This window comes from Gymnoscopelus braueri (genome assembly GCF_963280865.1).
Source record: "Gymnoscopelus braueri genome assembly, chromosome: 3".
In the NCBI taxonomy this organism is placed as follows: domain Eukaryota; kingdom Metazoa; phylum Chordata; class Actinopteri; order Myctophiformes; family Myctophidae; genus Gymnoscopelus; species Gymnoscopelus braueri.
In genome coordinates, this window is record NC_137612.1 from 46,810,547 (window position 1) to 46,836,619 (window position 26,073).

The 26,073-nt window shown below is 40.5% G+C and overlaps 2 protein-coding genes across 3 annotated transcripts; both read left to right on the top strand.

Moving 5' to 3' along the window:
* The first annotated feature begins 367 nt into the window (after window positions 1–367).
* Window positions 368–19,297, top strand: pfkfb4b (6-phosphofructo-2-kinase/fructose-2,6-biphosphatase 4b). 2 transcript variants are annotated; one of them, XM_080424713.1, is made up of 14 exons: window positions 368–492; window positions 9,377–9,493; window positions 10,178–10,274; window positions 11,033–11,099; window positions 12,506–12,580; window positions 12,677–12,733; window positions 13,474–13,595; window positions 13,689–13,896; window positions 14,012–14,158; window positions 14,252–14,356; window positions 14,460–14,589; window positions 14,702–14,764; window positions 16,354–16,418; window positions 18,128–19,297. In XM_080424713.1, the coding sequence occupies exons 1-14, from the start codon at window positions 450–452 to the stop codon at window positions 18,185–18,187; spliced, it is 1,356 nt and encodes a 451-aa protein (XP_080280839.1). In that variant the 5' UTR covers window positions 368–449; the 3' UTR covers window positions 18,188–19,297. The 2 variants fall into 2 exon arrangements, with proteins under 2 accessions (XP_080280839.1, XP_080280838.1); XM_080424712.1 differs by lacking the exon at window positions 368–492 and adding an exon at window positions 6,361–6,527.
* A 1,044-nt stretch (window positions 19,298–20,341) lies between these two features.
* LOC308082216 (T-complex protein 1 subunit beta-like) lies at window positions 20,342–21,961 on the top strand (the record flags this gene model as incomplete). Its single annotated transcript, XM_080423894.1, has 1 exon — window positions 20,342–21,961. The coding sequence occupies one exon, from the start codon at window positions 20,342–20,344 to the stop codon at window positions 21,947–21,949; it is 1,608 nt and encodes a 535-aa protein (XP_080280020.1). The 3' UTR covers window positions 21,950–21,961.
* Between the last annotated feature and the right edge of the window lie 4,112 nt (window positions 21,962–26,073).

The following is a 26,073-nucleotide window of genomic DNA, read 5'->3' on the forward strand; positions in this document are numbered from 1 at the left end:
TTTTTTAACAGCATATGGGTGTTTTAACAGCATACTAATAGTGACCTTTTTGTTTAACATCATACACAGTATGATGTTACTATAGCACTTGTTTGCGATGCACACAAACCTGAATTAATGCCTGCAAAACAAAGGTCTCTTATCCTGATCTCAAGGTCTCAGACTCTCTACTACAGTATATCTACAGGTCCAGAGAATCAAGCAATGAGATATGCATGCAACTGCATGAATTTGTAATAGTGTGTTGCAGTTTGGTAGAGATCAGTGGGCTTATCCAGGTTCAGTCAGTGCACTTATAACACCATGCATGCAAGGAGTGGCAGCAAGTGTCCTCCGGTCCAGGCTCCACTTCATTCATTCCTGCCCGTGCAGTTTAGTAGAGTGAAAAGACGCTCTCTGTTCACGGTCGCTCACACACCGCGCTGTTAAAACGGATTCACGCCTGGAATATGAGAGGTTCCTGCCGGCCAGGAAACTCGCAAGGCAGGGCAGGTAAGATCTGCGAATGCAAAATGAGTCTCACCGCTGTGTGTGTTAATGTTATCATTAGACATTTGGATGCGATCAGATGGTGTTGTTGGAGCAGCCCAGCGAGTCTTAACTCCCGTGCGTGGGAGTAAACAACACTGTGTCACGTAGGCGCATCATGCACAGGACATAATGACGAGGACTGGGGACGATCGGTCGGTCGGTACTCGAGTCTCGAGGGTTGTTATTATTACGTGTCCGATTTGCTGAGAAGCAATATTTACCTCGTATATGCAAATGTGCCTATGTTAGCTAGCGTGTCCTTATTTGCCCCTTGTGTTTCTGTTTTATATTCCACTGTACGACGGTGTCGCTTGTCAGCTCTGCAGTTTATGGGTTGCCTGCAGCCTGCCTTAGGTCGTACAGGGGTTGTTTGTTGTGTATTATTTACACTGGGCGTAATGGAAAACAGCGATCACCAGCCACCAAAAGAATGTTACTGTGAAAAGCAGTTCAGTTTAGTAGCCTGTATTATATCTTAGCCTTGGATCAAGACTATCATAGATGTATTTAATCGATTCTGACGTTTGCATATCAATCATACGAAAGTAAAAGTCAGACTCGATCAAATACATGGACGATAGTCTTGATCGGAGTAAATTACATCTAATGACGTTTCTTGTGTTTTGATCACATATGTTAGGCCTATATTTATTATGAATTCTGCTGAGATCAGACAGCTGCTGCTCACAACACTACAGCTCCGGGTTGTTGAACTTATTGCACACATGGGTGCATGTGGTCGTTTGTTTAGGGGGTGTTTGTAAACACTGGGCGCTAGCCTAGGCGGGACGTTTGTGTCCTTGGATTGTTTGTGTCACTATGCTGCAGGTTGCTCTGCTATGCTATTGAAACGGTTGCATGACATTGAAATGTACTCAAATGAGAGGCTACCGTGGACACTGTGCCAGGAAAGTTCTTAGAGGTTTCTGTAACTTTAGTTACAACTTACTCTTTATTTTGGACAAGAAGATAGGCTATCTATACAGGCCTCTGTTTTAATTAACCAGTCTTAATGGTGAAACATAGGCTATTTCCCTTTTAATTCAACCTCATCACTGCTACATTCATATACAACTCATGTAATTGGAGATTCTTCTGTACAGCCTTTCTTAGTTGGTGTGACTACAGTATGACATCTCAAGTCCCAACATTTTATTGTTATTTGAAAATCAGGACTAGAGCGGTGTTATAACTAATGATAATAATAATAATAATAATAATAATAATAACTACAATAGCAAAGTTATTACAACATAGGCTATAGTTGTGTTTGTTTATCTTAGCCTTAAGGGGAGCCAGATCTTTTATTCTTAGACTAAAGTAATGCTGTTCCTGTAGTGCTAGTAGTACTATATCTGCTGCTTTCTGTGTTGTGACAGATGTAAGAGGGAAGAAATTAGCTCGTATAGGGCTGTTCTTTGGCTGTGCACCTGTCCCTTGAATTATACTCACAGAGGGCTAAAGACAAGATAATACACAAAAACACTGAGGAGTTGGCCTTTTTCCTATGCATTTGCATCCAAGTTACTTATTTTAAGATATTTTCTTAACCAAATGAAAAGGACTATTTAGTGTATTTATTATCTGGTCATGTTTGTCATGAAAGCATTTACATAGATTAACTGTCTCTGCTGTCAACAGACTGCAAAACAGAAACAATTGTTCTGCTAAAGAGTTCAACTGCATCATCCAAGAAGTGTACCTAGATGGCCCATATAGCTACATCAGATTGTCCTGTGTGAGTTCCACGGTGACTGCATGCCCCACATGACATTCACATATGCCTGGGTTGTTGGAAACTCTGCCATCTGCAGGCTTCAAGCTAGTAAATCCGCTCTGTCTCTGTCTGTATGTCTCTCTCCCTCCCTCTCTGACACTCTTGTCTCCTCTCCCCTTCCTCTACATTAGATCCAGTTTATCCACCTTCCTCTTTTTAACCCCCCAAAATCAGCCTCCTCCCTCATCCATCCATCCATCCATACTTACTGACTCACTTGATTTCCGCTTCTCCTTCTCCCTCCCTCTATCGTCGCTCTGCTCTATCTGGGTGAAAGTTCAACCACATATACAGAATCCCATTACAGGCTTCAGACTGAGATTAACCTGTATTTTTATTGTATGCAGTGTTTGTGTGCATACTTGCATGTATCTAGTTGATATACCTGGAAGTGGTTCACAGATGTTATTTTTGTGTTTTTTTTTAGTTTGCAGACGTACTGTAGCAAGGCTCTTTAGGATGTTGACATTTTTCTTCCATTCTCTCATTTCGTTGCAGCATAACAGAACAAAAGTTGTTATTAGAAGAGGGGTTCCCAAACAAGAACCCCCAAATAACATTAATCTCTGGCTGCGGCAGCTCATATTGTGTCGTGGCTTTAATAAGAAAAAAATAAAATAGCTAAAATAGCTGATCTACACAACACATTGTGTGCTCATTTAGCTATTTTTGAAATGTTAGAATTTCTGACATTTTTTTTTAAATTGAAATTATCTTGTGAAGCCAATGGGTCGGTTTGGCCAATCACGGAAGCCGGTGCCCAACCTTTTCGTTTTTTGGAATTTGTTGGTCTGACTGAGATCATATGGGACACACATGCCAAATCTGAGGCTGTTTGGTCAGGCGGCGCCTGAGTTATGCCACAGTCACACACACGCACGCACGCACGCACACACGCACGCACGCAGGCACGCAGCCAGCCACACACACACACACACACACACACACACACACACACACACACACACACACACATACATTTCGAAAATTAATAGATAGATAGACATTATATTCCTTCATTATTAAAAAAAATATACATTTTGTCATTTTCTTCTCCTTTACAATTGCCCCCCTGCCAGCCCTGTGGCTCCACTTTTAAAGCAGCTCTATTAAATGCTGTGTGTTTTGCCCCAAAGTACAAACTGCAACCGGCCCTCTTTAGCTTCAGATAGGCTTTGGTGGCCAGTAACCCAGGGTTCATGTTTGGATCATAATCCAGCTTGAATCAGAACAGGTTAGATCAGTTGTCTCTTGCTTCACTACATGGAGGTATACAACTTAATGGAAGCTATAATGTGTTTGTTTGTTTTTTAGTACAGAGGTACAGTTAAACAATAATGCTAAAGGGAATAAGGGATAAAGGATATGTATTTGCATTACATATCTAACTGGCATTTTGGTGCTTCACAGTGTCTCTCCCTCTCGCTCTAAGGTTGGCAGAGTGTTCCAGTGCATATAGGCTAATACCTTGTGGAGGTGTTGGTGTGTGAGGAGGATTATGATTAGAATTATGATGAAATGTCAGGTGACGAGGGCTGTCCACGCCTGTCCACTTTACATGGTTATGTAGTCATAATGATAGCATAAAACTTTATTAATTAACACATTATAATGCAGTGTTACTGCAACAAATAATTCAAATGTAAAAAACACAACAATAAAAAACACATACATGTCACAACACCTTTACACACGGGTGTGTGTATTAGAACTTTTTGATCAAAATATCATATTTGCTTGGTATTGTAGTTCAACCATTTTTACACAATTGTATTATATGCTCATGTGCCTCTCCTTAGAGTTGAAAAGTGTTCTTTTTTAATTAACTGTCTTTATTATTTCTAATAAAGAGGGAAATTTGTTGTTGTACCCACACACCATTTATTTTTATATTACACCAAATCAATTTAAGTACTCCACTCTCCATTGGACAATTTACATTGACATACTAGTGAATGCTTATTGACAGGTCAAACTTGCCAAATAAACATAGAAAGTATATCCCATGAAATTGGCAGAATTCACACAACCTATTTTTTTATTTTTATGATGTTTCTTTTTTTGTGTAAAGCACTTTGAGTTGCATTCTATGTATGAAAGGTGCTATATAAATAGAGATCATTATCATTATCATTAACCTATGTCCTGACTTATGCTGTATCATGAGTAGGCCTACACACTGGCTAACAGTGCCACCTAGTGGTACACAATTGACACTATTGCATCAATCTGTATTTCAGACTAATAGGTCTATATAAAAGACAATACAGGGGACAACACAACAAAGCTATTAATATATATATATATATATATAAAGAGGTACATCTAAAAACCATACAGACACCCTCTCCAATGTCTCCAAAAAGTAGAAGAATTAAACCTCAGTTTCATAGTTTAATCAAACATTGTACTTGACAGGCCTAGGTTTTGATGCAGGAATTAATACCGTAATAAGTCACCATCATTGCCAGTTAGGCACTATTTTGTTATAAAAATTATGATATTCGTTGAGGATAACTATGTAATTTGTTATGAAAAATGTACTGTCTGAAGTGGGATTCGAACCCACGCCTCCAGAGGAGACTGCGACCTGAACGCAGCGCCTTAGACCGCTCGGCCATCCAGACTATGGGATCATGAGAGAGGGATGTTGAATAATTCAACAAGCAGTAAGGCAATCCATACAACGTTGTTTATTACAACGTATTTACCATACACTAGAACAACTATTTTGTCATTTTACTTATAATAATAATTATTTTGCTGTATTCTATTGTCTGTATTAGAAATTTAATTATGATTTTCTTTGAGCATAACTATATAATTTGCTGTGCAAAAGTTACTGTCTGAAGTGGGATTCGAACCCACGCCTCCAGGGGAGACTGCGACCTGAACGCAGCGCCTTAGACCGCTCGGCCATCCAGACTGTGGTTAAAGTAGAGAAGGATATTCATTAATTGAATAAATAGTTACATTCATTTGACTATGTCTGCTTGGCCGCCCTATTTGCGACGTCTAATGTAGTGGTTAAGGCACGTGAAGCTGCATGGGTTGTTTTTGAGGTGTTTATCGTATCTGCTTTCACAGAAGCCAGTCCCCACGCCCTCCGGATTTCTGGGTCGGCTATACCATTGGCTACACATCCTCGCCGTCTCATTTGTGATTGGTTCCCGTCACAGCAACATTCACTGCCCATGTGTGCTGCATGTGGAGATGTAAAAATGCTGTTTTTGTCTCTTTCCACCTTCCCTTGTTGTATGGCATTACGGTAATATTGAATTCATCTCTTTTAATTGAAAACAGCACACTATGGCATTTGGTACCATGTTTAATCACCAATTTGACTCAATTGATTGATTCTCAATGTTGTTAAACATAAATCTGATTATAATATAATTATAAAAAAATATATCAAGAACGTGCATACCATTCAAAGTAATGGGGCGACAGAAAAGAACATAGCAGCCGGCCGCCTCCTTTGAGTTAAATGGATAAGTGGCGCCCTTCGGGCTTCGGTTCCTCGAGCTCTATTTATATAATCGTTTTAATTTTACGTCTCAGAATATGAGGTAAATAAATGCTTGTTACCAGTGGTGTAAAGTGGTACTAGTACTTAAGATAGTAATTTTTTTTGGGTATTTTTACTTTACTGGAGTATTTACAATTACTTTTACCTCTACTCCCCTACATCTCAGAGGCAAATATTGTACTTTTAGTCAACTACAATTATTAGAAAACTTTAATTACTATGTTACTTTGTAGATTTTGATTATTATCACAAAACATACATTAACCACTTTCAGCCCATGCGACAATGTGACGCGATGCGAGGCATTGGGAGCTTGTAGATCTGTACATTGCAATATTGATACTTTTACTTAAGTAAAAAAATGTGAGTAAAACATGTACCCCACCACCGGGTAAATGCTCGTCACACGGTTTTATTGTTCCCGACCCCGTACCATGTCTTGCGCTTTGCTGAGTGCCATTACGGTAACGAGATAGTGCTGTTTCTCAGCTGATATGACATCCACAGAGTCAGACTAGTGACTCTGAAGACGGCTTCACAGCCAGGCGAGGCGATGTAACGGTGTAACGAACCAAGACGTTACGATGATGGAGACCAGCTTCCCATGCGAACTGACCCAGAATCCATTGAGGAAGATCTGGGTGCCGTGTAAAAACGGGCTCCCAGAAAAGCACATACCTCAAAGAAGGGGTAAGCTCTGTAATTCACTGTCTGGTGGGTGGCATACAATTTCAGATACCTGCCTATTTTATCATATTTATTTTATTATTATTATCATTATTAATATTAATATTTTTTTCATCATTTGAAACATTTCTTTGTTTTTCGAGGCCACTCTGAACTTTAAAGATGGCTTTACGCGCATCATCATTTTCCGTTTGTCTCGTCTCAGTCTGGTCTGTGAGAATGAATGTCTTGTTTAGAACACAATGATCGGCAACGTGTGAAGCCACATTTAAACAAAACACTGATCTGCCACCTTTACCTGAGCGCCTTTAATGTCATTTAACAAGATGACACGCGCATGACTTACAGGCAGTCACCCGTGACCGTGACCACAAAACCAACTTACAGTTCATGCCCACTGCTCAGTCTATATACAACTGCAGTGGTGTAAGAAGTAGGCCTACTCACATTTCTTACTTAAGTAAAAGTATCAATACCACCATGTAGAAATACTCCATTACAAGTAAAAGTCCGGAATTCAAAATGTACTTGAGTAAAAGTACAAACGTATAGTAGGCATCAAAATATATTTATAGAACCAAAAGTAAAAGTACTCATTATGCAGAATGTCCCATTTCACAAGTTCAAAATGTATAAAAACCTTTTGAAAATAGCATATCTACAAGCTCACAATGCATTGCATCACGACACATTGTGAGCTTGTAGATCGGCTATTTTCAAATGGCCAAAATGTACATAGGGCTGAAGTGAGTAATGTATGTTTTGTAATAATAATCAAAATCTACAACTTTAGTAACTAAAGTTTTCAAATAAGTATAGTGGAGTAAAAGTATAATATTTGCCTCTGAGATGTAGTGGAGTAGAAGTAAAAGTATAGAAAATTGGAAATACTCCAGTAAAGTAAAAGTACCTGAGTGGTCACACTCTAAGTTGGGTCGTCAGTTTGTGAAAAGCCACACTGAAGACAACGGGTGACATTTGCATTCTGTTCAAATTGGTTGTTTACTCTAGCAGACCATTGCAGTGAGCATCAAGAAGTGACTCGCACACTGTTAACATGAGCTGCTCTTAAGCCTTCCAGCTGAAAGGCATCCAAACTATATGGCATCGCGCGCATCACTGACATGGATTTGAGGTCAGGTTTGTTTACTAATCATGTTTCAGCATGTACCTATTTAATCTTGTATGGGCAATTGCACGCTGACACGCAGTGGTGCCAAGTAGATGGTGACAATGCAGCAGTCCAGCTTGACCTGTGATGCTGTGATGCAGCATCTTCGCTCTCTTTTTGCTGAGTCAGGCTGAGTCAGCTCTTTGGAAAGCCCACTCTTTAAATACAAACATTTTTATGCCCAACGTGCTTGCTTCCACCAGCTGAGTTCAGTCTGAGCTATCTATGCTATACAAAACTCCACTATAGGTGAGTTAACTTTCACCAGGGTGGCACTGAGCCATATGATCCAGGACAAAACAAGTAAGCTCACACTAATTGGGAATGTCCTGTACCATTCCATCCTTCATAAAGAAGGAACTAGGAAGTACATTACATACATTGGGCTCAAAGTGTGTGTGTGTGTGTGTGTGTGTGTGTGTGTGTGTGTGTGTGTGTGTGTGTGTGTGTGTGTGTGTGTGTGTGTGTGTGTGTGTGTGTGTGTGTGTGTGTGTGTGTGTGTTTACAGTGAGCTATCTGGGTTTTAAAAGGTATAGAGTAGGCTAACAAGCTTTGTAGGGTCTTTTGAAGTGACTTATATTGCGGAAGGCAGTACTGTAATGCTAAGCTCTTTCCCTGAGTCAGTGTTTTCCAAATTTCTTTGGAGATCCACATTTTCAAGTGTTATTAAATGGAAGGGCAGTATATAACAGATAAAAAATAAATGTACAGAAAACACTCTATGCCATAATTTTCTTTTCAAGGCACTACTGTACTATTATTGTATTATACGATACTGTTGTGCTGTGAAGTGCGGTGGTAGGCTACTGGAAGTGTCTCATAGTCGGAATTGTTTGAGATTCTGAGAAGTTGGAGACACATGAATCCAAAAACAACATACAATGTAAATGTAAATACTGTATCAGTGGTCCAGAATGATCAACTGACAAAGGTTGAACTTGATTAAAGACAAAAGTCCAATAAAAGTCTAATTAAATACATCAAGTAGTTAGAGGTCTATGGATTGTTGATGCTAGTGCAGACTATACACAGTCATTATTATGTACAAAATCAGGCCTACTTTGGGATTAATAGTTGCCAGTTTTGTTACAGACTTGAAATTGTATCTTTACTGTAGTACTACATGTGAGATCAAATGACCTCTTAATCCTGACCATCCTACCGTAGGATATGATACGATGTTTTTGAGTTCATTGTCTGGATGAAAGAACTCAAAGGACTTGTAGCTCTTCAAACACTCCATCTGATTTTAGGATGTTGACAAAATCATATTGGTTTTAGTTTGGGGTCTTTAGCACTTAAAGCCAGAGCACAAGTCATTCATTGTTATATAATACACAACAATAACGTTGAACTTGAACTTGAACTTAATTGCTAATGGCAGCTCAATATTGCAGAACTGACGTGACTCATCAGGCTGATTTAGTCATTGCTTTCTGCAGCAGTCTGACTCACATCCCCGCAAAATGACAATACAAAAGACAAAAAAAGAAGAACTCTTGAGGTCAATAACGACTGACTAACCATCTATGCAAGCTAGATTCAATAATTTGGGCAATGTTGACTAAACCTCTCAAAATTTAACGTCTCTCCATTGTTTGAGTAAATATACCAGTCTTATTATGTGCCAACCCCTCTATTTCTTTCTTTTTCTCTTTCTCTTTCTTTCCTTCTCTCTCAGTATGTATGACCAACTGCCCAACACTCATTGTGACAGTAGGACTACCGGCCAGAGGGAAGACTTACATTTCAAAGAAGTTGACTCGTTACCTAAACTGGATAGGTGTGCCAACTAAAGGTAAGCCTACCCACGACACTCACAAGCGAGTGATGATTAATTCCATAATTACTTTGTTTTATGCAGTTATGCAAAATGTGAAATTATTGTCTCCGCCAGGCCGGACGGCCGAAGGCCGAACGGCCCCTGTCCGTCCATCTGTGACGTGTGCGTGTCTGTGAGCAGCTAATTTCTGGCACTGTTGGACCAATCGGCATTACACTTTGTATGCACACTCCCCCTGGAGCCCAGACCTCTGCCCCATATTTTTCACATCGGCCCGCCACCACAAGATTTTTGTTGAACAAATGTTTTGCTACTACTCGTACATATTTTGTCCAAACATCATGCAGATTGGTATACATTATCTCTGTAGTCATGTGATCAAGGTATATCTGTCCGATTTTTCATATTACATTCCAGTTGGCTACCATTGGCTTCCAAATATTGTGCGGGTGGCCCATTTTGCACAACATGCCACAAATCATGAACGCAGTGCCGATTGCTGTGAAACTTACATTCCCACCAGGGGACACTTTTTCAACTTTTTCACAAATCAGATTTATCAGATCCCATTCCAATTGCCTTTGACTGAATTCGAAAGTTTGCAGGCCCTGGGTAGGCAACCTGGCCTGGCGGAGGGAGACCTGTGCTACGAGGAGCACACTTTTCTAGTTATTATTGTTATTATTGCATCTGCTGCAGAGTTCAATGTGGGCCAATACCGGAGGGAGTGTTTGAAGATCTACAAGTCCTTTGAATTCTTCCATCCAGACAATGAAGAAGGCCTCAAAGTTAGACGGTGAGTCTGTTTTTTAAATATCTTTTTTTACTGAGGTCAACTCAGGAAAACCTAATGCCTGATTTATACTTAGTTGCATGCAGTAACAACTGATCACCTCTTTGTTGATTAATTGATTAGTTGCACAGTAACAAACAACTGATCAATAATTTAACTAATCTACAAGCTAGCAGATCTGTAAGCTTGTAGATTGGCTATATTCCGTGCGCGACACCCGTGCGCAACAAAGTATAACAGGACTTTCAATGTTTATGGACATCTTGGACAGCAGAATGCTGTAATCTTCTGAGAAATCTGCTGTAACTGATGGTCACATTATGTAGATAACACAGGCTATCCATTAGCAACAACCCGGCATAGCAACAGTCAACATAGCCTGAATGAAACAACTGTGTTGTGATCAGTATGCCATAGTCAAGTAATCCATCCATCTGCAAAATTCAAAGAATTCTGTGTTCAATGATTGCCAGGTTAGACATGTTATCCATGGCAAACTCTACTTTTCAAATCGATTTTTTTTTGTCTAAACCCATGATAATGCAAGATTGTGTCATATGATTCTGTATAACTAGCTTATGACTACTGTAGGTCTACCACAGGCATTGCTATCAGATATGCTTGGAATTTTGTTTACAGATTTGACAGAAACTCCTGACAGCTAGTAACTTAAAACGTCCAAACATGGGCCTAACTGTACCTTGTAAACGATAATTAGGTTGACTTTGGTAGACGACCATGTGTACGTTTTCCTTCCACAGCCAGTGTGCGTTGGCAGCACTAAAAGATGTTCGTCAGTACTTGCTTGTGGATGGAGGACAGGTGGCGGTGAGTGGAAAGAATCTAGAATGTTTTATTAACATGACTAGCAATGCACTGCCAAACAGGGTATTCCACTAGTCTCATAATGTCCAGCTGGGTCAAAAAAGTAGCCAGCCGGGTGCGTGTGTGTGCGTGTGTGTGCGTGTGTGTGCGTGTGTGTGCGTGTGTGTGCGTGTGTGTGTGTGTGTGTGTGTGTGTGTGTGTGTGCGTGTGTGTGCGTGTGTGTGTGTGTGTAGGAGTAGGTGGGGGTTCAGAATAAAATGGTCTATCACACATTTTACGGCTCTATTCTTGATCTTATTTACATCTTGAGCAGCGTTCTACAGATAAAAGCCCCATATTACTTTAATAATGTAATCATTTAGTTCTGTGTCTCTCCTTCTTGTCTGCATCTCTGTCTGACCCCCTTAGTTCAGTGTCTGCCGGTCCCTGGTTGGGTGCTTCTAAAGATTGAATTTTCATAGGCTACTCTAAAAAACAAAAACAAGGAACACAGGAAATGTTCTAATCAATCATTTCAGAGAATGAATAAAGTCTGTCTGTCTTGATCAAGTTCAATGGTGGAAATGAAGCTTAATTAAACAACATTTAAATATGAGCTCAGTAGGCTATTTCTGATCATTTTACTTAAACTGACCAACAGGTTTTTTCTTAAAGAATGAGGACAGACTCCTCTGAGTTGGGCTTGGTGGAGTTGGTGCTCTTTTCCTTTTGAGTGGACATCTTTTCCTTTTGACATACTTATAATGATAAAAGAAAGGTGTTTCCTCTCACACTGTGAGAGGAATGAAGCCGCTTCTTATGAGATATATCAATATTCAATGTTTATTGAGACCATTATTATAATTCACACACATGATAAGTCATATGCCCATTTATCCATTATTCTGTAATAATTAGGATGATCAGTATCACCTATTAAGCCCAATGAAATCCTGTACATTTTGCCACACTGCACTAGAGGGGAGCATCTTCATTGGCCTCACGATTTGATTACGTTCACCTGTTAACTATTCTATTTGATTTGATTTGATTAGATTTTACGATCGGTGCAAATCGATGCATCTCAATTTTCTATATTTTCTATATTACTGCTAATGGCTACTTTTCAACAGGTAATACAAGCAGTCAATTACATATTATGAACTCCTTTTTATTTATAAAGTAAAGTGTATAAATGATACACATCACAGCACTTTATAAATAAAGGAGAGTGATTATTAATAACTCTACTTCAATCATAAATGTCTTAACATTAAATAAAAATATTTTAACCAAAATAAATACTGTAAATAGTAAAAGCTTAGCACTTCACAAAAAAAAGGAAAAAGTATCTAGCTTGAGATGCTTTAATGTACAGTTATTGGCACTTATGCAACACAGTGTAATATGTTTTCTTCCTGGTATCTCAGGTCTTTGATGCTACCAATACAACCAGGGAAAGAAGAGGGACCATAACTAAGTTTGCTGAGCAGAATGGATTCAAGGTACAGTATGCTGATCACAAGTGGGCCCCAGGTCAATTCAATCAGTCATCATGACTTTAATGACCCATAGGTTGTATATCTGTGTTAACCTACCAGGTGTTTTTTGTGGAGTCTGTGTGTGAGGACCAAGATGTCATTGCAGAGAATATAGTGGTGAGTGATATACTTTTTCTTTGTTTTATTGAAGTAGTATAGAGTGTTAGACAGTTAGTCATAAAACCCATAAGTAAGGTTGCAATGATTTCTGTGAATTAGCTACAAAGAAAAGGCTCAATTTGTCTGGAAGTGCAGTAAGCCTTGCCCCTGGGTGTGTACTGTGCATGTCTTTCCGTTCATCTGTACAACCGCAGTTCGGAATTGTCCATCTGAACCCTGAATGGTTCTCACCACCCGTCCCACTTCACATCATTGTTCTGACATGAATTACGCCTGTTGATATCGACAGCTTTGAAGCCTTTATGCCCTTTTTGTAATTATACAGGATAAATTGCGTGTGGTTAAAAACAATTTCTGTCATTGTGTTGTCTGTGGACATTGTCTTGTTGAACAAAACATGAATATCATAAGCCTTTGTTTGCTACAGAGTGTATTGTTTTAATTCAATCCAAAACCCAAAGCAAGAATTCCTGTGAGTATCTGCTGTAGGATCCCATGGCGGAAGTGACTTCAAAGTTAGCCTACAAAAAGACATGACAAATAAAAAGCAGCTGATGCAGTTGCTTACAGTGTTTCTTGATTTACAGTCAATCCCTCCCTAATACTGCTGATATCCTGTTAGTAATGTTTCTATAATGTAACTGTGAAACTGTATCAAACTGAAACTGTATCAAACACGCCAACGTCCTCTTTCTTTGCTCATATTGACCCCCCCCCCCCCCATTCATGCTCTGCAGCAAGTGAAACTGGACAGCCCAGACTACATAGACTGTAACACAGAGGAGGCCATTGCAGACTTCATGAAGAGAATCAAGTGTTACGAGTCTGCTTATCAGCCTCTGGATGAGATCCTTGACAGGTATGGAGACACCCTCCCTTACTCAAAAATTGCAACGACAGTGACAGTGAATGACTGGGATTGTAACTCAGTTTTCCAACTATGTTCTACCAGGAATCTGTCTTACATTAAGATCATGGACGTCGGCCGGCGTTACCTGGTGAACCGCGTGCTTGACCACATTCAAAGCCGGATCGTCTATTACCTGATGAACAGCCACATCTCGCCACGCTCCATCTATCTGTGTCGCCACGGCGAGAGTGACCTCAACACCACAGGACGCATTGGAGGTGACTCTGGCTTAACTGCCAGAGGCAAGGAGGTACATGGTTTTTGTCCGTTTTTGTGTGTTCTTTCCCATCCTGCTCCGCAGATCTTTAATCAAACCCACTACACTGTTAAACGTATCATTCTTACAATGGTTTCTCCTTCCTCAGTTTTCTAAGCGTCTGCGCAAATTCATCCAGGACCAGGACATTAATGACCTGAAGGTTTGGACGAGTCAGATGATGAGAACAATCCAGACAGCAGAGGGCCTGGGCGTGCCGTATGAACAGTGGAAAGCTCTCAATGAAATAGACGCTGTACGTCGTCTTTCTGTGTTTCTGGGAGTAAAGAAAAACAAACTAAATATTATGCCAGTGTTCCTGTTATAATGTTTCTCTGCCTCTACCTAGGGCGTTTGTGAGGAAATGATGTATGAAGAGATTCAGGAGCACTACCCTCTGGAGTTTGCACTGAGGGACCAAGACAAGTACCGCTACCGTTATCCTAAAGGAGAGGTGAGGAAATGGCTTGCCCTTAATGCTTCCATCATGCGCGAGAGTCGTTATCTTTGAACGTTGTGTTTGTGTCTAATGGGTTTCTTCTTTTTTCCCCCATCAGTCGTACGAGGACCTGGTGCAGCGCCTGGAGCCTGTGATCATGGAGTTGGAGAGACAGGGGAATGTCCTGGTCATCTGTCACCAGGCCGTCATGCGTTGCTTGCTTGCATATTTCCTGGACAAGAGTGCAGGTACTGCACTACCCTCTGTTACACAATCCCGATAGCTTGCCTTAACCTGTGTACAGCTACCCTACATATGAAAGTTAAACATTTCAATAATATTCTGTTTCTGCCACCACAGATGAATTGCCTTATCTAGAGTGTCCTTTGCACACTGTGTTGAAGTTAACCCCTGTGGCCTACGGTAAGTTCTGTGCTACCATTGATGTAAAATTAAACCAATATTACATTGGAGCTTGTTTTCACATTAAACCAATCATAAATACACCCATACCATTTCAGGTTATAACTCAAGTCTTTATCATAAGTATTTAATTGACCTTTTTGTTTTACCCCTGTCACCCAAAAAGGTGATTTGATGCGTATGACACACTATAAAATAGGGCTTAAAGTTGCAATCCATAACTTTGTTTTGTGAATAACCTTAACCCTAGCCAATCTGTATCATCAGTGTTTCTCAAATGCGGGTACACCTACCCCTAGGGATACCCGGAGGTACTACATGAGAGAAAGTGGAAAATGGGAAATCATATTTTACTGTTATATTTCATGATGAAACAGTGACAAAATGCAAGATGATAAATAAATAAATAAAACACTTTTAAAATCTTATTTTAAAGGCACGTATCAGATTTGTTAAAATGTACATTTTGTAGTCGTGTTGGTTTCATGTTATTTGAAAATACATTTGCACCATTTTTACAACGAAAATTACAGAATGCGCCTGAAAATGACAAATGGTGTACCCACATATAAATGATGAATATTGAATATTTTATCCACTTGAAGTGAATGCTCATTATTATGGTCACTAGTCACATCACACTGACCATGATACTGACGTGATACTTATGACACTAACCATGATACTGGCATGATATTGACCATAGCTAACCATGATACTGCAACTGCAGTATCATGACATGATACTGACAAAATACTGACATGATACTGACATAATACTGGACATAATACTGACCTATTCAGTGTACAGGCATTATAATTGACATTTTTGCCATCATTCCTCAAAATATTCTATCAATATTGAATAAAACCAGAAAATGTAGACTATGTCCTCAAAAAGAATAAAGTATGCATGACATTGCATGTAACTTGTATTTATTTTCTAATTTTGTCCCTTTTAAATTTAACTAAACTATATGGACACAAAAATGGACAAACATCGGTGTCATGTCATTGACCCGTTAATAAATCAAAAATGTCACTAGCACAACTGTTACTGAATAGAAAGACATACTTATTTGCCTGTTTTATTTGGAACATATTGACATCAAACTGGACTTTTGATGTCAATATTTTCTATGCTAAATGTTGTTGTCGGGTGAAGGGAATAGGCTACTTGGATTCATAAACCAGGGAAACGGGGTACTGAAGTAAAGAAAGAAGTTTGAGAACCACTGTGATAGAGTATGTTGATACAATATAAATAACACAATTGTGGTAATTGGAGCTCTGGTCTACCTGCTATTCTATTGAGACATTTAGATCCTGTGATAGGACCACTACTGGTTGACAAGAGGTATTGCATGAAACTCAAATGAAAATAACTCACCTTCCCAAATGGGCTCTCCATTATTTCTCAACAGTAAAAATGTTGGCACTTGTGCAGGGGACCAGAATTCGAATCCCCGGTAGAATATGAAAGTTATTGCAGCTTTAAGTGGTTAAAACTGCCACCTAGTGACACAAACAACAAAACACAGCTAACTTGCCATCTCTAATGCCCCTTTCTCCCTTGCATTGTACCTTTAGGCTGTAAGGTGGAGCCTGTCTGCTTGAGTGTGGAGGCAGTGAACACACAAAGAGACAGACCAGAGGTGGGTGTCTTAGACGCATAGAAAGATGCCTCTCCCTGCTGGAGCACCAAATTAACCATCTGACCATCAGCTCCTAGGTCTCATTCAGGAGGCCTTACCCCTTTGAGTTTTGCATCATACACAGTATTTTGTTTGTAACCTGGCATCCTCCTGAACACAGGGCTAGTGGTCTGTGCTGATCCCATTCCCTCTCTTATTATTGGACAGAATAGAAACATTTCACACATGGGCATGCAGGGAAAGTCTTGTTCACAGTCGCAGCCCTCCAGTGATCACTGACAGCGACCAAGATGACTGTGACAGTACTTGCCATTGTCACTTTCCCTCATTACTCACTTTGAATTATCATTTAATTTCTTCTCTTTCAATGAGATTAAAGAAAACCCGTTTTGCATTTTGTAAGATAGTTTTATCTTACACATTTTTATGGAGCCTTTCTAAATGTTTTAACGTTTTGTTTTTTGTTTACATTTGATTACTTCGTTCATCGATGAAACTAGACAATTCGCACTTTTGTCTGTTTGTGTGTCATGTTTGTATGGACATAGTGATAAGGATAATCTGGGGCTTTTAATAGCTCATACTACATAACAGAGGTCATGCCTTTTGCCTAATTATGTGTAATTATGATTTTGTATTGTTTTGAAGCCATTTCATATAACAACAGCTTATTTCTTGTTGTATATTGTCATTGTTTATTTAGAAGTTACAATCTGAGGACACATCTTTGCCTATAATGCAATTTGAATTTGTGCACAACATATTCATTACAGTATTTTTTGTAACAGTCTTGCAAAGAAATTTCCTCTAATTAAATTAGCTATTCACTGTTTTATTGCAGAAGGGTAATAAAAACGTAATATTCTAGTACCAGTATCACATCCAACTCATCACAACACACACGACCTAGAGTAAAACCATCTTTTACATTTGTAAAATGTTTTTTTTTATATTTCTGACTGATTTATTTTTTCATGTCCTTGTGTATTTAAATGTCACAATGACATCTTTACTTTATGGATTTTTTAAAATTCAGATGGAAAGAATAAATCTGCTTTTTCTGTTGTCATTTGTTTATTTTGTGTATTCGCCAAGTTTTGCCCCTTATCCAACCTCAGTCAGCAAGTAGCTGCAAGAATATACGCATGCGCGCGCACACACACACACACACACACACACACACACACACACACACACACACACACACACACACGTGTGTATATATTATGTACTGTATTTAGTTTTAAGTATATACTATATATGTACTGTATGTAGCTATTGACATTGGCAAAGAAAACATTACCTCAACAATTTATGAGTCAGTACTGTCACTGTCCTTAACATGGTGCTTGTACTGGGTTGTCTGAAGCAACGTTTTGATCTAAGATATCCTTTTTTAAATTTGTAATGTAGTACTTTGACCTGACAGCAGTCCAAGATCTAGGTCACCATGACTCAACATTTTGTTTAATGTTAAATACATTTTTAGTTTTGGCCACATGGCTCACATTTCATGTAAATTAACTGTCTGAATATATAAAATAGTAATTTTACTGTAGCAATGTATAACTATAGTATTTAAAATAAATGGTTATTGTGTAAGATTTTGAGTTAGCTCAATTCTGAATGTCATGTTTATATTGATCCAAAATGTAAAGCAAGACTATGTGGTCTCAGTACTAAGTCCTCTCCTCTCATCACTATTTCAGAATGTTGATGTTCAGCGCACCACAGAAGATGCTCTACATACCATCCCGGAACACTTCTAGCCCCATCACTTCCGCTCCATTGAAGATTTCATACTGGAACCTTCGCCTGACCAGCCATGAGGCCAAACAAAAAGCTCTAATGGATGGTATTTCTCAAGAAAGTAATCAACTGTTAATAAATGTGATCCATTTCTATGTTTCCTGTTAAGAATCGAACTGTACCGTTACTGTATAGCTCAAATCACAAATGAAGGAAATCTTAGTGCACATGAGGGTTTTGGAGATGTTGTACTGTAGGTCTTGTGTTCTTGCACTGATAAAAGTTGACACAGAAATACTTTTTTTTTGTAATTATGATATTTGGTGATTTTTGCTGAGCTTTAAGACTGCCACATGCTTTCATTGTATTTAAGAATGTTGTTATATTTGTTAAATCTGTCTTTTTTTCGTTTGTTTGTTTTTGGTGCTTTTTACTCCACTCCCCAATTTAGTAATTATACCAATTGTTTCCTCCCCACGCACATTTGTGTGTTGTCACTGCTGTTGTATACTACTGGCTCACCTGTCAGTGAGGAGCCCCCACCAGGAGGACGTAGAGCATCCTTCTCCTCCCGCGCAACACTCCCTGCTGACAGGTGCTGCCCCAGCCCGTAGGATTATGTGCAGTGATATCACCATCCCCGCCCGGCTTCCCTCCCCCGAACACGGGCCAATTGTGTTTGAATAGACACTCGACAAAGCCGTATAAACCACGGTGGATTTGAACCCACAAGATCCGCGGTGGTGGGCAGGCACATTACCACTGTGTCACCCGAGCACACTTTAAATCTGTTTTAAGGTGGTGGTGGTGGGGGGGACATAGGATTACTGATTTTCCTTCATCTGTTTGAAGGAAAATCTGTAATCCTGTGTCCCCCCACCAACACCACAGCCTTGTGCTCTTGTGCAAGGCAATTTATACCCAATCTCATACCCAGAGCTTCGTGCAGCAGAATGGGGAAACTTTGCCGACTTTAGTTTTGAGGGCCTAAACACAATTTCTTATTATAAAGAGGAAAAAGGCAAACATCAGACTTGTGACTTTATATACTTATGGGAAACAACTTTCTTTTTTTCTTGTTTTCAAGGCTTTTATCCACCATGGATAGATGTTTATGAGGAATCAGAAATAAAAATAGCCTAATTCAAGGTTCAAGGTTGTGCTTTTTTGTTACATCTTGTGTACTGGTATACAGTAAAACGTTATTGGTTAGCTTCCTTCAGACAATGCAGCAGCATAGATAATAACAACAATAATAATGATGAAACCGTAAAAAAAATTAAAAATGAGAGAGTGCATAAAAGAGCCAAAAAAAGAGAGAACATCAGCGTATGTACACGTACATATCATCTTGATATATTATATACACCAACCAAGTTTCAGTAAATGTGTTGAAAATCTCCTCAAGGAGCTCAGGAGCTTATTGTCACGTTTCAGGCAAGATGCGCATCCTCAGCACTGGCAAATTCACCAACAATAGACCCAGGTGGGTCATGGGTAGATGAACAGGTCTATCCCAGCAGGGGAAGTCATGATCACGTACAAAAAAATGAGCGTCACATCATTGACCCTTATTCAAAATGCGTTGTGAGCTTGTACGGTAGATCGGCTATTATCTGGAAAACTATAAAGAATCTGGAATAATTTTGAAAATGGGGGTCGGTGGCCAAATACAAATCGATTTGGGGGTCCTTGACATGAAGATGGAGAATGGTCCTGTCCCTGTTGCCACCTCTTTGTGGCATATTGATTGACTCATTAAGCCCCATTGTCTTCCTTGCCTGCTTCAGTATAACAATATTCAGTTGCACCTATGTACTTGTATCACACTTGTACTGTGGGCTTTCAGATCGAGTTGAATACAACATCCATGTGTCAGATACATACAAGAAGGAAACATGTTATATATAAGATACATATAAGATGATCAACATGTACTTTCATACTGGGTGCAGATTCCTCTCAGTTTAGGTCTGGATCCAGACCAGAGTCCAGAGTCTTTCATATATGGTGCTACTTTGCTTTAGTAGCTAAAGCAAAGCACCATATATGAGAGGGCATACGTCATCAACATGACATATGCTATATATAAATGTATATGTGTATATAAATCTGGCAGCCAGTCCTTATAATATCTGTGTGTATACTTCTTCAGTCAATAATTCACAGAAACAATGGCATCAATATCCTATGCCCCGGTCAACATATTCAGACAAGGAGCAGATGAAGAGAAGGCTGAGACAGCTAGACTGTCTTCTTTCATCGGTGCCATTGCTATTGGAGACCTAGTGAAAAGCACTCTGGGACCAAAAGGAATGGATAAGATCTTGTTAGGAGCAGGTAAAGAAGGTAATGTAACTGTCACTAATGATGGAGCCACCATTCTGAAAGCCATCGGTGTGCAAAACCCTGCTGCCAGGGTCCTTGTTGACATTGCCAAGGTTCAGGATGATGAGGTTGGAGATGGAACCACTTCAGTCACTGTGTTGGCTGCTGAACTGCTCAGGGAAGCAGAACTGTTGATCGGTAGGAAGATTCATCCTCAGACGATAATCGCAGGGTGGAGAAAAGCAACTCAGGCCGCAAGACATGCCCTGAGAGGGGCTGCTGTGGACCATGGAAATGATCCTGTCCAGTTCCAGGTGGATCTGTTGAATATAGCACGGACAACTCTGTCCTCTAAGCTACTGACTCATCACAAGGATTATTTCTCTCAGCTGGCTGTGGATGCTGTGCTCAGACTGAGGGGGTCTGGGAACCTGGATGCCATACACATCATTAAAAAGTTGGGAGGAAGTCTCACTGACTCCTACCTGGATGAGGGTTTCCTGTTGGATAAGAAAATTGGAGTGAATCAGCCCAAAAGAATGGAGAATGCTAACATCTTGATTGCTAACACTAGCATGGATGCGGACAAGATTAAGATCTTTAGTTCCAGGGTGAGAGTTGACTCCACAGCAAAGGTCGCAGAGATTGAACAAGCTGAGAAAGAAAAGATGAAGGAGAAAGTTGAACGTATCCTGAAACATGGAATCAACTGTTTCATCAACAGACAGTTGATCTATAACTATCCAGAGCAGTTGTTTGCTCAGGCTGGAGTGATGGCCATTGAACAAGCAGACTTCTCTGGTGTCGAGAGACTGGCTCTGGTTACCGGAGGCGAGATCACCAGTACGTTTGAACATCCTGAACTGGTTAAACTGGGACACTGTAAACTGATTGAGGAGGTGATGATTGGGGAAGACACTCTCATCCACTTCTCCGGAGTTGCCATGGGTGAAGCTTGCACCATTGTGCTGCGTGGAGCCACTCAGCAGATCCTGGATGAGGCAGAGAGGTCTCTACATGATGCACTGTGTGTTCTCACTCAGACTGTTAAAGAAACGCGCACTGTGTATGGAGGAGGTTGTTCTGAGATGCTGATGGCTAAGGCGGTAACTGATCTGGCCATTCGGACTCCAGGAAAGGAGGCTGTCGCTATGGAGTCTTTTGCAAAGGCTCTGATGATGCTGCCCATCATAATAGCAGACAATGCAGGTTATGACAGTGCTGACCTGATCTCTCAGCTCAGAGCGGCTCACCAGGAGAACAAGAATACATTTGGACTTGACATGTCTCAGGGGACCATAGGGGACATGTGTCAGATGGGAATCACTGAGTCATTCCAGGTGAAGAGACAAGTCTTGCTGAGCGCTGCTGAGGGTGCCGAGATGATTCTCAGAGTGGACAACATCATTAAAGCTGCTCCAAGGAAGCGTGTTCCAGACCAACACCCCTGTTAGATGAGGATGAAGATGAGGATGCGCTCCATAGTTTTTCATTTTTAGATCCCTTTGAAAGAAGTGTACAGAGTAGACCTGCTAACGCTTGCCCACATAGCATAATGGATGATAATGCTAAATATGTTACTACAAGTTTCAATCTAGCTAAGTGGACAACTAGCCTTATGTTTGATTATGTTGAGCTCTCACTAGTTACTGTGGTTTGTGCTTAAGATAGCTTCCTGCATCCATAGCCATTAATACAATTATAATAATATTACAGTACTGTATGAAATCAAACAAAATATACAAAAAGGGGCTATAGTAGAACTAGAAAAGTGCAGAAGAGCGCAGGTCTCCGCCAGGCTGGGTTGCCCAGCCAGGGCCTGCAAACTTTGGAAGTCAGTCATAGCCAAATGGAACATGATAAATCTGACCAATACATTTAGATCACACGACTCCAGAGATGATGTGTATCGGAGATTGCTGACAATATTTGTAGAGGTATCAAAAATTGTGTTTTGTGCCTACTGGGAGTGCATGCTAAGAAGTTTCACGGCAATCGGACGCTACGTTCATGATTTGTGTCATTTTGTGCAAAACAGGCCCCTCCCACAACCTTTGAAAGCCAATCGTAGACAATTGAAATTGAATCAGAAATTTCTGACAGATACATCTTGATCACATGAACATAGATAATATGCACTTATTTGTGTGAGTTTCAGACAAAATCTGGCAAAACGTGTGTTTTTGAAGAAACTGGCCTATTTGGGGAGTTGTCATGACCCATGGGTCATGACAACTCCCCAAATAATCCAGGGGGAAATCCTTTTTTTTTAGGGGGCAGAGTTTCTTCCTTGGCCTATTGAGAGTGTACCTGCAAAGTTTCAAGCCGATCGGTCCACCCGGTGCTGTTCACAGACACACGGATGGACGAACACACACACACACACACACACACACACACACACACACACACACACACACACGGATGGACGGACAGGAGCGAAGACAGTTTCCAGCCTTTGGCCTTCCGGCCTGGCGGAGACAATAAAATACAAACATTAAACGTCAAAGTAATTTCTGCCTACAAGAGAAGGAGTTCCACCGCGTGTCAAACAATTAGCGGCAGATCCGGACGGTGCATCTCAGGATCAGGACTCAAATAGATACCAGGAATGAAGAGCTGGAGCATCACAGACTATTAGTTGTAATTTCTGCCTATGTTTCAAGTATAGTTCGTACATATGCAGTATCTGCAGTAACACAAAACTGTTATACATCAGTAAACTCATCCATGTACATTTGTGGAAAATACCGTATGAGATAAAACATGCATAGTTATACAGATGAATGCAAGCGTACCGTTTTATTTTGCTTTTTGTTTTCCTTTTTATTTCATCTTGTGCCTACCAGTCTGCATCATCATGAACAATCCGTTACGGAGGTGCTCTTTACCCCTCATGATCCTCTTAGCCCTCCCCAAGCACCTACTGTCGTAAGGGCTCCTAGTGGTCCGATCGGCCTACCACACCACTCTCCGCAGAACTCGCAGTTCCTTAGAGCCGATATTAGCAGAAGCAGGAGAGCGAGTTAGCTATTTTTTCTAAAAAAGATGTTTATATATACTGTATATATATGCGTGTGTGTGTACTCTGTATATTAGGGGTGTAACGATACACATATTCATTGAACCGTTCGATACGAGCCTTTATCAGGTTTTATCACGCACTATGAACTGAACAATACGCTCCTTTTTTTTTACAAGTGCAGTGACAGAGATGTATCATCTTCCCCACCCACTCCCTCTCATGACCATGACCAGTTGTGTTCTAATTGTGCAACACCCGTCCAAGTCAGACTGCGGAGGATTCAAACCCCTGCTGGGGAACATTGAGAAAATTCTCAAGAGAAAGCACAGAGGGTCAGCAAAGGACAGCAAAGCTCATGGTGACTGTGGCTTTTCACCAACCAGAATGCAGGACCACTGCTCCACTGCTCCACTGCTGAAGAGTGGAAGTTTGAACATATCACTTCCTCACAAAAGCATCCCAAGGCCAATGGATTGGAAGACGAAAATTGTCAAAATCGAAAAAGCAAGTATGCAATATCTTTTTTTTTTTTCCCAACAGAGTGTATGGACAGCAGTTCTGTCCAACAAATGATGTCATGGTGTCTGACAAAACAAGTGACAAAGCTAGATTGTAATTTTTTTATCCTCTAGGAGGCTAGCACAAAATGTGTGTGTCTGTGTTTTAGAGCTAATCTTACGGCTGGACCGATCAGTGCAAGATTTCTTGTGCACACCGCCAGTAGGCTAACACCTTCTTTTCACATACGTATATATATAACTTGACTGAGGTCAGGTCTTAATGGGTTATTTAACGCTTTACATAGATTGTGCATTACATTCACCCATTCATACACCGATGGCGGAGGAAACCATGCAAGGCACCAACCTGCTCATAGGGAGCAATTAGGGGTTCAGCGTCTTGCTGAAGGACACTTCGACACTAACTCTGGGGGGACCCGGGATCGAACTGGGAACCTCACGGTTTTCCATCCGGCCACTGCCGCCTCCAGTGACCTCAATATATGGGCAGAAAGGGGATGCAGGCAGACAGATGGGGCATGTTTTCCCAATGGGCATCATGCCCTTTGAAACCGATGTGTTTCGTTTTTTTGTTTACTGTAGGCAACCATAATACTGTATTTTACCATAATGCCCAAATATGGAGTCCAGGCCAGTCTATGACATCAGTATTATGACATCATGTTGATGACATCGGGGTACTCCATATAGGGATTTGCGTTTTTATCGATCTGGTGATCTGACTGACTTGCCACACGTTTGAAGTCGGTCGGTCGGTCCCGTTTATGCGCTTGACCTTATATGACCATAGCAGTTCTGGACAAAGTCAATCGGAAGGATGGTTTTCGAGATACGTGAACCTCAGGCAGATAGACAGAGATTTCACGAATATATTGTAAGATTGTAAGAGAATCAGTTTCTTCCTAAAGTTGCATAATAGCAACAGCACAATCTGGAAACAAACCAACATACAAGTATACGTGTAAACCGGTTATATGCACATGAATGACTTTTGACCATTACTGCATCAAACGTAATGAAGAAACTATACTATTAAAAGAATTGGCCAAATTGTCAAATATTACCTAAGAAAGAGAAATTATGAAAACTAGAAAAAGTGCTCCTCGGAGCACTGCCAGACCCCTGGTGGTTGAAATCTGAAGATCAGAGCACTACGTCACGCTAAGCTTGGCCAATCAAAAAGAGGGACAGGGAGGAAAAGAGGGACAGACCGGGAGGAAAAACGTTGATCGGGAGGAAAAGAGGGACAGACCGACAAAGCCTCATGTAGGCCGACCCCCTGGGTCTGGCAAATAGCTGATCTACATGCACACAGTGTGCATGTAGATCAGTTATTTTCACAATATTTATTTGTGGAACAAAATTCCTACAATTCCAAGTGCTTGTCAGGATGGGATATTAGTCTTCAAGAGACAAAAAGGTGGCCGCACACACTGGTAGCTAAAGAGCCAATATTTTATTATCGACACAGAGAAATGGACGCAGTGGATTGACCCTGGTCTAGCTTGCAGCTTGCAGCGTGCAGCTAGGTCTAGCTTGCAACTAGACCAGGGCTTCACAAAGTTGTTACCGTGGAACCCTAGGGTGCCACAAAATACTTTCTAATATCAGTTATACAATTATTTTATACTAGAGGTTCGGTCCGCCCTCACACCCGCCAATCCAACTGTTGTCTGAGTCATAGTGTCGGGGCTTTGTCAGAGTACCCGTTGTCCCGTCTGTGCCCATAACTCCACACTTTCCTTCCAGTCAGAGCATAGTAGCTTATCGTCCAATGTCACGCATACAGGCCGCAACCTGGGTGTGCTTTTTGATTCAGACCTCTCATTCAGTCCTCAAGTCACACGAGTCGTTCAGACATGTTATTTCCAGCTACGGAACATAGCCAGAATTAAATCCTTTTTTCATCAGCAGACCTTGAAAAGGTAATTCACAGCTTCATTTCATCACGTTTGGACTTCTGTAACTCCTTACTCTGGCCTCTGTAAAAAAGCTATTTCCCGCCTCCAACTGGTACAGAATTCAGCCGCCA

What these genes read in the sequence shown, in the direction of transcription:
- pfkfb4b (XM_080424712.1), top strand. Translation starts at nt 6,422, where the DNA reads ATGATGGAGACCAGCTTCCCATGCGAACTGACCCAGAATCCATTGAGG. An exon ending in GATAGGTGTGCCAACTAAAG is followed by an intron (nt 9,494 to 10,177) that starts GTAAGCCTACCC and finishes CATCTGCTGCAG; the next exon opens with AGTTCAATGTGGGCCAATAC. An exon ending in CACAAAGAGACAGACCAGAG is followed by an intron (nt 16,419 to 18,127) that starts GTGGGTGTCTTA and finishes TCACTATTTCAG; the next exon opens with AATGTTGATGTTCAGCGCAC.